At 37.6% G+C, this 14,662-nt stretch overlaps 1 protein-coding gene across 6 annotated transcripts in view; it reads right to left on the bottom strand.

Moving 5' to 3' along the window:
* The window catches only part of KIAA0232 (KIAA0232 ortholog), a 67,636-nt gene that overhangs the window by 38,417 nt on the left and 14,557 nt on the right, over window positions 1-14,662 (bottom strand). For 3 of the 6 annotated variants that reach the window (XM_074822053.1, XM_074822051.1, XM_074822052.1), the window contains exon 2: window positions 9,842-10,345. The exons of 1 other annotated variant lie outside the window; for it this stretch is intronic. In XM_074822053.1, the coding sequence (XP_074678154.1) occupies window positions 9,842-10,072 (231 nt within the window). In that variant the 5' untranslated portion in view covers window positions 10,073-10,345. Of the gene's footprint in view, window positions 1-6,609; window positions 6,676-9,841; window positions 10,346-14,662 lie in introns of those variants that run through there. 2 more of the 6 variants (XM_074822054.1, XM_074822055.1) reach the window with 2 other exon arrangements.

Raw genomic sequence — 14,662 nt, forward strand, 5'->3', positions numbered from 1 at the left:
GATCACACGTGCATTTCACCTTTAAGATTATTCAAGAAGCAGACTGTATAAATACCTTGGGTGATCTTCCCTGAAAAAAAATACTTCCCCTAAACTGAAATTCCAGAAAAAACTCTCACAGACCACTTACAGCCACAGGGATATACACCTTTTCATAATGGCTTTTGCAAAAATTTTTAAGAGACATTGCATCTCATTATAATTAATGAAAAAGGTTTATAATGGGCCAAGATCGGCTCAGACGTTCCTCACAGGCTGCCTCAGACTGAGACAAAGATAATGAGATAATACATATGCAAGACAATTCAGAAGAAAACACAAGAACAGTGTCACAAGGTCATCTTATATTCTCCAGAAGACACACAAGAGGATCAACAGACAAGTACACTTTGAGAGAGCAGCACAAGTTTTCTCCGTATCAAAAGCCATGCTACCACAGAATGGAAAAGACTGAAAAACATTCTTTAATGTTAGATAATTACTCCAAATCCGGATATTACCAGAGAAAGAATTCATCTCAGACTTTTTGTGAAAAGCCTGAGAACCATGTAACCACTACAGTCACCTCTTTCCCAGCTGCTGTAACTGAAACATCACAATCCTATGCTGATGGACTGTAACGGAACAGTTGATAATATATCAGACCACATCACGCACTGCTACAACTTCAAGGTCCTCAAGGCATTCAGGACTGATGATTCCACTATCTGCAGGCAGGGAAGAACTCTACCTATCAAAACCAATCAATCTGAGCACAAAATCCTGTAATGCGAGTTTCTGTCAATTATGAACTCTTGCTTATAATCCTACCAACTTGAAAGTGCAGTCTATGTGTTGTTCACTAATTAGAAGTTACTCTAGTCTGAAACCAAGCAAAAGAAATTTGATCACACCCACTCCCAAGACCGAGAGAACATGCAAATGCAGCATCTGTTGAAATCCTATGTTTGTTGAGCAGGCTGCCTTTAGAGTTTTCCCATTACAGTAAAAACAGAAAAGAAGAAAATTTAGCAAGGTTATAGCTATTAAGACATCATTGTACTTGCACATCTTACCTACACGGCAGAAAACAAAGCCAAGAACTCACCAGACACTGCCACAACAGAGTCCAGATACCTGAAAGAGTCACATTATGACTGGAGAAGTTATTTCACAGCATTTACAGTAGCTCTCTTGGACTTAGGGATAAAGTTGCACAGCAAGCATCACAGACCACTGTAACCATCTGCCTTCAAAGAATATAGGCAGTGCACCCCTATGCTTGGAGATATGTGGGGAGTGTACCGTCACGCAATGGTCTACTGTACAAAGAACACTATGGAGGTATCTCAGCTAGCCCCAGAATTTGAAACAATACAATTATACCAGCAGAGAGATAGCTGCAAATAAATCCCGACTGTTAGGAGGACTAACCCGCTTTGCACTTGAGCCTGTATCTCTGGTTTGCATTATGTAAGCCTTTGTGGGAATACAGTAGTAGTTGTAACAAAAAAGTGATTCTGTTATTCTTTCGGCATGACTGTGAGAGATACACCATAACTAAGCATTAGGTGCTATTTAGAAAGTCACAAAAGGTAATGTAGTACTGTTTTAAAAGATAGCTTTGGTTACTCAGAGCAGAAGCTAATGATAGCATTTTAACTTTATTACATAGACATGCCTACTTCAATAGGATAGTACATAAGATAGGCACCACAGACCCTACGTAAGTTTGATGTCCTGAAATGGATGTTTCACATATTGGAACAGACATGTTTGCAAAGGAATCAGCATTTCAACATGATCGCTCACACTGGTACAAAGGCAGAAAGTTTGAAAGAAAAATTTATCAGATAATCACAGTCCTTGAGAACAAATGTTTTTGTTTTCCAGTAACATATCAGCTGAAGCTGACTACCCCAAAACCTGTTCAGTTTGCACAAATACAATAACCCTGAGACCCTAGCTGCTGAGCTCCAATCCCTGCCACCGCAAATCCTGCCCCTAAAAGAGCATAAAGAACACAAATGCATAGTCCATCATATTGCAAAATCTACCCCATGTCTAACCAAGACAGAAATACAGAACATAACAGTTATCTCATAATTAACAAGTCAAATGCCAAATAAAGATTAATAAATTTTTTTAAAAAAAGAAGAAAATAGTAAGTCCCAGAGACACTGCACAAGCAAGAACTTGAGTTGCATTGGTCAGAACTGTTACATGAGCTTTGGCTGGAAGCTCTTGTATGGACAGCACTTGAAAAGGAACCCAACTGAAACCACTGCAGGACCTGCAGTTGTAGCTGAACTACAGACGCTTTCACAGGACAGAGCCCATTGCACTGGGGGAAATCACAAGTCTGCTCTAAGACTGAAAACAAGAGGCCCTACTCTGCTGCACATGCAGCAGTTCAGAGAGAACATCTGGGAGTTTCCTGAGGCACGTGCCTTTACAGTAAAGTCATTTCAGTCATTTTCCACTGCTTAACTGAAGAGGACTCCACATCTCCCCAGTTTTTCTCCCCAAGTTACTTTCCAAAGTTTAAATATGACAGTGTGAGTTATATAGTCCTCAGCTAGCCACTCCTGAAAGGGGTGGAGGGGGAGCACAGCTAAGTTTTCCTCTGTGAACTTTTTAACTTAGTTGCCTGAGATTTTACAGAAGTTAAACTATTTTCTATTAGTACGTAATGTTTATGGGGCATATTAACTTGAGGATATAGCACTGTTTTCTAAATATGAAAAATCTGCTTTTTCTTTGGTTTACATGTTTACGTATGAGAAAAAAAGAGGGATTTTATTCCCAACCCTGCATACATGTACACATTTGAATACTCTAAGGACTTCAAATTAATCATATAAAAAAGTTAGGCAGAAGTCTTGGTCTCACAGTTCCCTTTCCCATGTAACTACTCTTTTCTTCATACACACATTTCCACAACTTGAATTTTACATACTTAGTTTGGGTAATGATTAAAAAAGGACAGAAAAATTTAAAAATTGTTCTTACAGGAATATTGCACAACTTAATAAGCAGAAACACAAATACAAACTAAACTGAAAATGTCTTGCACTCAAGAAATTTACGTGTTGCTGGTGATCTTTGAAACTTAATGACACTTGTGTGCAGCAGTCACACAACATTACCACAGTGTAACTGAACTATACTCTGCATATTTTAAAGCATTAAAAAAAGGGTTTGAATGACCCACAGTTATTTCTTAGGGATGATAAAAGAGCAGTTGTAATTACACTAGAATCTGCATCATCATCTTTTGTTAAATAGGCATGTCAGCCAGATTAACATTTAATACAGGGTTAGTGTAGTACAGAGGACCAAATCCTCATTTCTCCTCCTATCTTTAGGTTATGGATGAGATTTTCACTTCAGAACACACATAACAAATCACATCCTCTTCTCCCTAAAATATACCTGTGAAAAACAAAATATCTATTACTAGAAAATAAATCTAGACATCAGGTCCCTCTACTGGGTTAACATGGCATGGCACGGATAATAAATGCCCCACATTTGACTGGATCTTGGAACCTAGCAAGTGCATCACATGTGATGTCAACAAAAAGTGTCCCGTGTCACCAGCACACACTAGCCAAATGCAGAAGAGCTGCCAATGATATCCCCACCCCAGTTCAAAGTGTGATAGGCCAAAAGCATTTGTGGAGATAAAACAACCAAGTAAAGACCTAAAATTTATCATATGTAGGCGGCGGTCTCTTTTCCACCCCTCTGTTCTTAGTATAAAAAACTACATTTTGGACTTTAAATATGTATGTGCTAATGATGAAAAAGCAAGAATAAAAACTATGAGCAGAGAGTCAGCAGAAGTGCAGCTATCATTCTGAAGACTTTTTCTATTTCTCCACATAAAAGATTACCTGAATGGAACTATTTCAAATCAGTCTGCAAATCAATCTTCCAGAATGAAACCCTCCCTCATATAAACTGAAAAATCAAAAGGAAAAATCTCATGCTGGCCACAGAATAACAGTTTGCAGTACAACAGCTACTTAACTCTGAGAGTCAGGAAAATATTATCTTTTAGAAAAAACTCTTTTAGGATTTTTTCTTCTGAGAGTCAAAAAAAAGGTAAACTTCCAAAAACAAGTTGAAAGAAGTAGATCAAAAGCAACAGAAGACACTTGATATGGAAAGTATGCATAACAAATGCATTTAGACCTTCATGCTGCATGACCAAAGGCTCACAAACAAAGCCTTTATCTTGCAGAGTGTCTAACTGGTAGGTTTGGAGGGGGGGGTTTTGGGTATTTTGTGGTTTGTTTTTTTTTTTAAATAAAGGCTCTATCCCTTCAAAAGGGAGAATAGTCTGCAGGCAAAAAACCATGAACTTGTTATATTCAGAAACAGCTATGCTCACAAATAGTATATAAAAGATACAACACAGAACACTGGTTTTAATACTGTACAAATAAAGATCAATGAAAAAATGTTTCACACAAAATATATTTTAAGGCAATGCCTTCTGCTTCGCACAGATTATACTATATTAATGCAATATTTACTGTATCACAAACTGGTTTGAGAACACATGTATCTACAAATATACTTTTAACTAGCACTTAAATAACAATCAGAAATCTTAAAAGCACCTAGTTGGTTTAACATTAGGAAACTAAGAGGAAGACATTCTGATTAAAAAATCAATCTATTTTGAAGTCTAAAGGCTGTCTCACAATGTTCAGAACAGCAGTTCTGTGGGTCCCCAAAAGTTAAAGATTTGTCAGTAATTTCATGGGGTTTTCTCCTTAATTTATCCTTTATTCTAAAATAAGAAAAATCAGTTATAAAATGTAAATGATGAAAGCATATACACTTAACAGAAACATTCTGCACTTTAGTTACCATAACAGTCTTTAAATCCATACCAATTTTATGAGGTTTTCCTTAACAGACCAAAAGCATCTAAAAGGTCATCTACCTCAGAACAAAATACCAGTGGTTTCCAAACATTCTGAACAGAGACCATTGATAGGACTCAAATCTTAAAAAACAAAACAACCAACCAACCAAAAACCCCAACACACCTAAATAATGAATATAATGTGTTATATAACATGGTTCAACAGATTCCTTTAGTAATTTTGACCATGTAGACACCTAATTTATATGTAAATCAATTTGAGAATCATGTTCTCTAGAAAGTTTGTAAGCAAGAAACATCGGGGGAAGGGGAGGCAAATCTACCACTGAAGTCCTTACTCGTCTTTTGATATGACAGACCTAAGTTAATTAGCCACAAAACCCCCAAACTACTTCTGTGAACATCCTGTGTCACAGTAATTAAGGAAAATATGCAAACCCAGTTCATATTCTCTTTGTATTCTCTCCTCCATCAGTCAACGCTGGGGGAAAATCCTAAAGAGCGTCTTCCCTTCGGCCCTCTTACACCCTCCCACCAGCAATATAATTGTCGCAAAAAGCAAGGGGAGGGGAGAGAGGGAAATAAAAAAAAAAAGAAGAAAGAAAAATGTGCATACACTAAGAATGAAGGACTGCTTAAGAACTTCTACATCTTCAGCTTTTAGACTCATTTCCAAGAGTAGCAAGTAGTAGCAAGGCTTGAATAAGAATTGTGCTATAAACACCAATGATTAAATTCAGTACTTGAGTATTTTTTAAAAAACATTTGAAGTGTGTATATTCAGGAGGTGTTACGATAATTCTTAATAGGTACATATAACATATGTATAATCATAGCAGCTCTGGAAGATCTTGGAACCACAGTGCAATTTACCATAAACAAAATTCCTTTCTTGAAAGCTCTCTAGTACCTTGAAACACAGCTGGGCAAAACAAACCTGCTTATCAATTTTCCCAATATTTTGATTTCAGTTTAAGCCAATGAATCAGAATAGACTGCAAATATTCCAGTAAAATTTGATTGCAGCATATTAGGGTTTTACTTTCACGTGTGTTTTCCTTACTGCGCCTCCAGCCACAGCCCCCCACACAAGTCTTGCAAAAAGCCCCTATCAACTCTCCAAAAACTCATGACTTACTGATCTATCATCTCGCAATATTAAGCCTAAGTTCATATAATGATACCCAACAGAGACCACTCTAATTGGGCAAGGCATGGAATTAACAGTAATAATAAAAACAAAAAACAAACAAAACCAGAAAAGACTCCCAAAAACCAGCCTTATGCACAAAAATCCCAAAACAAACAAAAAAATGAAAAAAAACACAAACAAACCAAAACCAACCCCCCACACCAGAACCTTAAACACATTTTATCTTCTATCCACATATCAAACTACCTCACCATACAGAGACAGATAATACTGGAGGAAGAGAGGTCAAGTGACCAAAGCCACAGAAGTCTGCAGCAGAATCAAGACCAGAAACCACATATTACGTATTACTAACACACCAGAAGGGAACATCCTGCCTCTTCTCGAAAACAACCCTCAGGACCTAGTCAATCAAGACTCCCATATTCTTTTGAAATATTTATTTTAAACGTAAACAGAAGTGTCTGGTAACACGGCACTAATATTTTCAATAGCTGGGTATGCCTAGTAAGGTTGGGGATGTTTTTTCAATAATTTTTCAATAATTTTTTATTTCAAGTCTTTCTGTACTTACCTGACAGAACCTCAGTCCAGGACTTCAGAGTTCCATTTGCCTGCTACAGTTGATGACATCAGAACACTATAAAGAAAGCATGGAAGGAGGCTCCCTGAAGCAACTAAAACAGTGCTAATGATGTCATCAACATTCTGAGGTAGAAAGATCTTAATGGCCATCTTAACTTCAGTTTGCAATATTTCTAATGAAGATGATTTATACAGTAACCATAAGATTAAGACTTCATAAATTTGCCCTCTTCCCCACCTGCAAAAAAAGTGCATTGCAATGGATTGTTCATATGTGTAATCCTGTTCTGGGTGTTCAGAGACCACACATTCCTTCTTAACCAGTTCAAAACAGTCATTGCTGTATTTTGGGGAAGAAGTAATGGCTAAACACTTCCAGAGAAACAGAGTTCTAGAACAGCCCAGGTTGGAAGGGACCGCAAAAGACGATCTGGTCCACCCTTTCAAGGGAAAGGGAGCCTAGATAAGATTATCTAGCACCCTGTCCTACTGCATTTTGAAAACCTCCAGCAATGGGGACTCATCACATTCCTGAGGAGGATTGTTCTCACTCCTAAAAAAAGAAAAATAAAAAAGGAATTTCTTTCTTATAACAAGACAAAGCTTCACCTGTTGTCCCTTGTCCTCTCCATGTGGCTCCTTGTGAAGAGAGAGCCTCCCATCCTCTTTGTGGCTATCCTCCAAGTTGGGGAGAAATCATTGGAATAAACCCACTATTGAGAACAGTTCTTTCCCTGGAAATTCTGTCATCTTTCCTCAAGAACCAAAGGAATCGTATGGGAGAAAAAATTCCTGAGATGTCAACAGCCACCTCTTCCATGGTAATTAATCCGAATTAAAGGAGCTCAGCAGCTCTCAGTATTTTCCTCCTAAATTATTTCTCATTTAAATGTTTAATTGCTGCACTCTTCCCTGATTTCTATTTGTAAACACCACTAGTATTTGTTTTTCCCCTTTGTCTTAATGCTGTACCCATCAGCAAAATTGGATTGAAACTGCTTATTTGCAAACATATGCTTTAGAGTACAGATTTTCTTGTTTCTGAATGACTTAACTAAACCAAAATTAATTTTAAAATATCAGGTCATAAAAATAACCAGTAGGCAATAAGAAATAAATAAATAAATAAATGAACAAGAACATGTGGTTTAAGATTTCCTCAATTCTCCGTATGTATTTGCAGTCTCTAAAGTCTATTTGAGAAAGGAATTAGGTAGCAGTATGTTTCACAACATATGCATCCAATCACGATTATAGAATATCATCCCAAAACTAAATTGATATTAGGTCTCAAAACTTAGAAAACAGTTATTTGAAGTAGAGGAAACAAATGCGATAAAAGTATGTTATAAGCAGGATCAAACTGGAGGAGGTGGAAAAGAAACTTCCAGCTTCTTCAAATCTTGATGTCCTTCAGAAGACATCCTGTACGTTTGTACTACAGCACCCGCTCAGCAACACAGGTTTTGGCTACACTATCAGCATGTGGTATTCTTCTCTCTTTGGCTCATTAGGTTCAGATAATCAACTTGGAAAAAGAACAGACACATTCCTTAATGCTCAGCTATCAACCCACAAAGCACCCAGTTAAGGTATCTAAACGAGAAATAAACTGAATGAGGTTTTCATAACATAGTTACCCTGCTTCATGCAAAGCCTGATAAAAAGAAAACAGTAGTGAATTCACAGTATGACTATACTCTAAAACGGACTGAAAAGAAATTAAGTCTTCATTTTTTCCCTAAGGCCACAGGGCTATCTATAAAGCTCCTCATATTCTGGTGTGGTTTCACTTGGTTTCTTTTTTCTGTCCTCACCCTACACCCTCCTTTCAAACAGGTTTTAAAACTTTATTCTGTCCCCTTCTAAAATACAACTATTCATGTCTGATCAAGACCTACAAGTTCACTGTTAAGGTACATTCTAAAGAGTGCTTACAGCAGTGGTTTTTTTAATGATGATTATTATTATTAGTTGTTTCTAGTGACTTCCACTGCTTCCTAGATAAACTTCTGAACAAAAATTACTTTTGCACATAAAGTTTTCTGGTTTGGACAATGGAAGCATGAAGGCTTTTATGCACAGTAATGGTTGCTAAGAGTTCAGAAACTGGCAGCATCTGACATGAATTTTTTTATGCTTCAGCTACATTTACATCTATTCCACAATACCCTGCCTTGCTCTTGCTGGATTTTTAAAACAGTAAGCTAGAAAACAATGAAAGTTCTGAAGCAGTTAGGTGGCAATGTGTGAAGTGTAACCAAAACAACAGCAACAAAAAAGAACTAACAATTAAGCCACTGAATAAGAGGTATTTGCTTTCCTTCCTTCCCACTGTAGTCAGAAACCACCTTATAGGATGAAGTCTATGATCAACAGCATCCTCATCCTTTCTTGAAAACACCAGAACTTCCCCGAGTCCTACATCCAGAAAACTCCACTATTAGAAGTATTTTGATATAGGCTGATGATACAGAGAAATTAAAATTTAGAAAATTAAAAAGAAAAAAAAGAGGTGAAATCAGAACTGAAAACTATGTTCTAGGGACATGTAAAATCTATAGCAATAAAGACACATGAAAACAGAGTTGTACGTAGCTTCACCTTTCTTTCCCTGCCCTTTCTGAATTACAGCCATGTATAGCGACTCACTGTTCCACTACTCTTTTGCAACCCTTTTATCAGGATTCAGCACTAACATTCTTTTAGAAGAGATGAATAATGTATGTGCAATAATGTATTTCAAATACTTGAATACTAAAAAAAAAAAGTGGTGGGTTTTTTTATTCTTTACTGAAAATAACACAAGATGAAATCCATGAGAAGTGATGGGGAGTCTACAAACTACTGTGAAGTAGGCCAATTTGACACACAGTTTACAAGAATTACATTAGTTTACTAATGGTTCCAGTATTAAATTAACCTTATAATCATGAGTACTGAAGGTCTGCATTTCTGATACAGAACATTCCAGTGTTAATAATTCTGATATCAATGGTAGCAGTGTGAAAATTTTGTTTAATGTAATTGCTCCTACAGCAAACTAACTACATTAATCTCAGTCCACCCATCAAATTTGATTCCCCCTGTTGTTTATACCTCCCTTCCACCCACACATTGAAAGACAACCGCCCCCCAGTCTGAGCCATACCCATAATACACAAAACATAACTGATACAAAAACTCACTTTCACTGGACAACATCTAAAATATGTAAATACCTGTTCCTGCAGGTCGTAGTCATAGCTATCATGCAGCAGAAGACTGAGGACATACCGAGTATAAATCATGGCATCAATGCCACACTTCTCTAGCTCTTGTCCCAGCCAGGTCTGCACTGGACCCAAAGCATGTAGCAGAGACATTTCAGAAACAGATACAGGGCCTGGATAAGAGCTTGAGGAGCTTTCAGATGGCAAACCATCCACAACAACTGTACAGATAGGGCGCATGAATCTAGGTGGTTGGCATCCTTATAACGTGAAGCATTTTCTGTAGTTGATATTCCGTCGATATCTGGAGGTGATTTTCACTCCAGTAAATAGGAGAGAGGCTTGACTTCTAGGACAATCATTTATATTTCCTGGCAGTTAGCCGTCTAGAGACGAACATCACTCTTCAGGCATGACCAGTGAATAAACTAAATCCTACTAGCAAACACATATGTAGATGTGTTTTTCTACCTTAATTTCACATTGAGGCCAGATGCAAGTCCCCAGCAGGACCTATAAAGAGGAAAAAACGATAAGTTGTGATAATATGTATCCATACATAAATAATATTAAACAGTGAAAAAAACACCCAATGTAGAAAGCAGTCATTACATACTGCTTACTCCACATATATAGTACACCTATTCAGTGTCATATTGAAGAGTAACAGGAATTATTCCAAATTTAAAGGTGACTTTTAGAAAAGTACTTTTTAATGCAGGAAGAGACACTCTTTCATCAAAGACTTCACAACTAATCCGTTGATTGAAACACATTTGACCCAGCTTTATGGGAAAGATGAGATTTTATTACTTTCACTATCAGCTAAAAAAACCCACTTTGATTAAAAAAACCCCAATCTATGTTAGTTTGCATAAAGACTGACTATATTTTGCATCACTAGAAGACAATATAATCCTACTGTTTTGCAGTGATTTCCGTTTGTGGAATAGAAAAAAAGTGTCTCTGTTATAAAACACTGAATTTATGAAATTCATCTGGCCAGAAGTTTCATAAATCCTACCACTAAATAGTTGCTATCTTCAGGCTTGGGTTTGGGGGATTTTTTTAGTTTCAATATTTGCCTTGCCTCAGGACAGCAAAGCATTTTATTATCCAAAATCTGTCCTCATAAAAACATAAATCTCTGGAGTAACTTAAAAAAATTTGAGCAGAACATAATTTATCAGTGCCAGAATTAACATTTAACCCTCTTTACAGAAAGCATACACCAGTCTTACCTGAAGCTTACACTCTAAATCATATCCTAAAATAGACAAACCATCTTAAGACTTATACCACAATCCCAAATCAATCTCGGTAAGTAAGGGGTAGAAGATGCAAGCACCACACACATAAGCATTTTGCCCTCTAACCCAAAAGCAGCCAGTTCAAAAAAAGGCATTTTTGGACTCGTCTGACCATCAACCACATGCCAATCTGGCATTTGTGTAGGCCTCCTCTCTCCAGCTTCTCAGCAAGAGAAAACAAAGCTCAAATCCTAGTTGTTTCCTTTCAGTGGAAAGTAAAACTAAAGGATCTAAGCAAAAATCTACTGTTTTGTTTCAACCCCACCACAAGATGACCAACACACTCAAAACAGACATCACCTAATATAACTATCTAAACTATACACTGTGTGCAGCATTTCATGTGGGCAGCATGTGTTTTGTGGCCAAACAAAATTGAAAGATGACCTTACAGTTGATAACTATGTCCACACAACAGAGTATCATAGTTTTTAGAAGCTTTCTTTGCATCACCACCCAGGTACAACTGTATATTCTGATCTTTACTGAGTCAATTGCAACATCATTGAAAAGAAACCCATTATAATCAGTTGCTATAGAGCTGCCAAAACCCTACACCTAAAGTCACCTTACTTCTCTGATTTCAATGCTCATTTTGAGAAAGTAGGTAATACAAGAGTATTCAATCTTTGTCAGTAACATGTTTGTATTACTCAGAATCTCGTAAGCATAGATATCAGTAGGTAGAAACATCCTGCAAAGGGCCCAGAGGTTACTGTTTCATCACATAATCAGAGAACAGAACATATGATAAAAGTCTAATATTGTGACCAAAATACTTCAAATCAAGAGCCACAAGTCCAACTATTATGCAGCCCATATTCTCTTAACTGTTGAAGAACAGCATTCAACTCAAATATCTACTTCATCCTTCTCCTGCTGGTACTCCACATCACAACATGTGATGAACACTGTCCCCAAGTCAATGCCACGATCCCAGTCAGCCCCACAAACCCCATGTTTCAAAGATCTGTGAAAACTGACTCTCTTGATTTGTCTTTTTTGAGACATGGAGTAGAACTACCTGAATGTTCAGGGAACAAACAATTTTTTGACAGAGTTGACATAAAGTTCCACTGGAAAGGGGAATTATGAAAGGGTGGATGGGGAGGAAAATCAGGGGAAAAAAAGTGAGAAAGTGACCAAACAAGAAATTAATTTATTCTAATTCAGCAGGTCTCCCATCTATTTTATCCCATAATCTTTTCTTTTACAAAGTGTATGGAGAATGGAGAGGGACAGCAAACACACGTTCCTAGTAGTCTTTGGTCTGCAAAGACACCATCAACACCAGTCAAGAGAGGCAGGATGGAGAGGGTTTGGTTAAGGTGATCATATTTTTCCTTGAAAGTTTTGAGTATCCAATATAGCAAAGCAATGGATATTGGAAGTTCAACAGAAGTGCTATAGTTGTCACCTACCTAGACTTCTGTAAGGCCTTTGACACGGTCCCACACAACATCCTTACTGCTAAATTGGAGAGATACGGATTTGATGACTGGACTATTAGATGGATAAGGAAATGGCTGGATGGCCATGTCCAAAGAGTTACAGTCAATGGCTCAATGTCCAAGTGGAAACCAGTAATGAGTGCTGTCCCTCTAAGGTCCATACTGGGACCAATACTATTTATTATCTTCATCAATGAAACAGACAGTGGGATTGAGCGCACCCTCAGCAAACCTGCAGATGACACCAAGCTGAGTGGTGCAATTGCTTTGCTTGAGGGATGCCATCCAGAGGGACCTTGACAGACTGGAGGAGTGGGTCCATGTGAAACTCATGAAGTTCAACAAGGCCAAGTGCAAGGTCCTACACCTGGGTCAGTGCAATCCCCAGTATCAATTCAGATTGGGGGATGAAGGGATTGAGAGCAGCCCGGCAGAGGAGGACTTAGGGATACTGGTGGATGAAAAATTGGACATGAGCCAGAGCTTGCAGTCCAGAAAGCCAACCATATCCTGAGCTGCATAAAAAGAACCATAGCCAGAAGGTTGAGGGAGGTGATTCTCCCCCTCCACTCCACTCTTGTGAGATCCCACCTGGAGTGCTGTGTTCAGCTCTGGGGTCCCCAGTATAAGACAGACATGGACTTGTTAAAAGTGGATCCATAGAAGGGCCATGAAAATCAGAGGGATGGAAGACCTCTGCTATGAAGAAAGGTTGAGAGCTGTAGGGTTGTTCAGCCCGGAGAGGAAAAGGCTCTGGGGAGACCTTATAGTGGCCTATGGGGACAGATTTTTTATGAGGGCCTGTACTGACAGAACAAGGGGCAATGGTTTTAAACTGAAAGAGGGGAGATTTAGAATGGACATAAGGAAAACATTTTTTACTATGAGGGTGGAACAGCTTGTCCAGAGAAGTTGTGGATGACCTACTTGAAGTGTTCAAGGTCAGGCTAGACAGGGCTTTGAGCAACCTGATCTGGTGAAAGATGTCCCTGTCCACAGTAGGGGGGGTTGGACTAGATGATCTTTAAAGGCTCATTCCAACCCAAACCATTCTGATTCTGGATACTGAGTAACTTGAATCAAACTTACTTAGACACGTGGTTTAGATCCTCCACACCTAGTAAGGACTGAGTTTATGCTTCAGCTTTTCCCTGAATGCGGTAACGTGGCCTCTCTTTTCTATCTTTACACTTACTTTCACGAGACATTTAAGAAACTCAACTCTTGAGATCTAGGCTGACAAAATCTGATTGACTTTGGCTGACCAGTTAAAGCCTGTCTTGCTTTTTCCAGATGAGGAGGAAAGGGGAGAGACAGCAAGAGAGAGACAGGTTATCACAGGAATTAAGAAATGAGAGAACAAAATTTCTGTCACGTTCAAGTATTATAGTCCAGCTTTTCTGAATATCATATTCAATTACCTATTTTAACATTATTTTAAGTTTCAAAATATATACATGATATAAAAAAAACCTGGAAATCTGAATAAAATTCTGAAATAATATTTGACAGTTCTCATTTTACAACTGTCTCAAGTACTTTATTTTACATAAAGTCTTAAACATATTTCCATTATAGTTTAGAATTAACAAAATTTAATGCAAACTGAGTATTTTCCCATCCCAGTACTAGAGAGAAGCTTTCCATATCAAATTAATACAAGTCAGAGAGCAAGCATTTCTGCTCAATTTCAGACATATCATTTTCTGACAAATAAATTATCATCCCTTCTTAATCTTTTTCACATTGTTGTTAAAAATTACTTTATTCTCACAATGACCATGGCTAATCTGAACAGGGAGACTACATTACAGCCTAAGTAATTAGTGCCAGGCTAGGTATTTTAACTATCAAGTCAGAAAGAATTCTCCATTCTCAGCTATAAAATATGATGGAGGGACACGCCTTACCAAATTAAAGAATTACCAAATTAAAATTTACACATCTCTAATCATATATTTTTGACTTTACGATTGGTGAGTAATCTGTAGTTTTCACAAACTATTGATAAATTCTTTCAAAAGAATTTATACTTACTCCACTTCCTATTAGAATTTTTCCTTTTAAGT

The sequence above is a fragment of the Strix aluco genome, chromosome 4 (assembly GCF_031877795.1).
Source record: "Strix aluco isolate bStrAlu1 chromosome 4, bStrAlu1.hap1, whole genome shotgun sequence".
NCBI classification, from domain to species: Eukaryota; Metazoa; Chordata; class Aves; order Strigiformes; family Strigidae; genus Strix; species Strix aluco.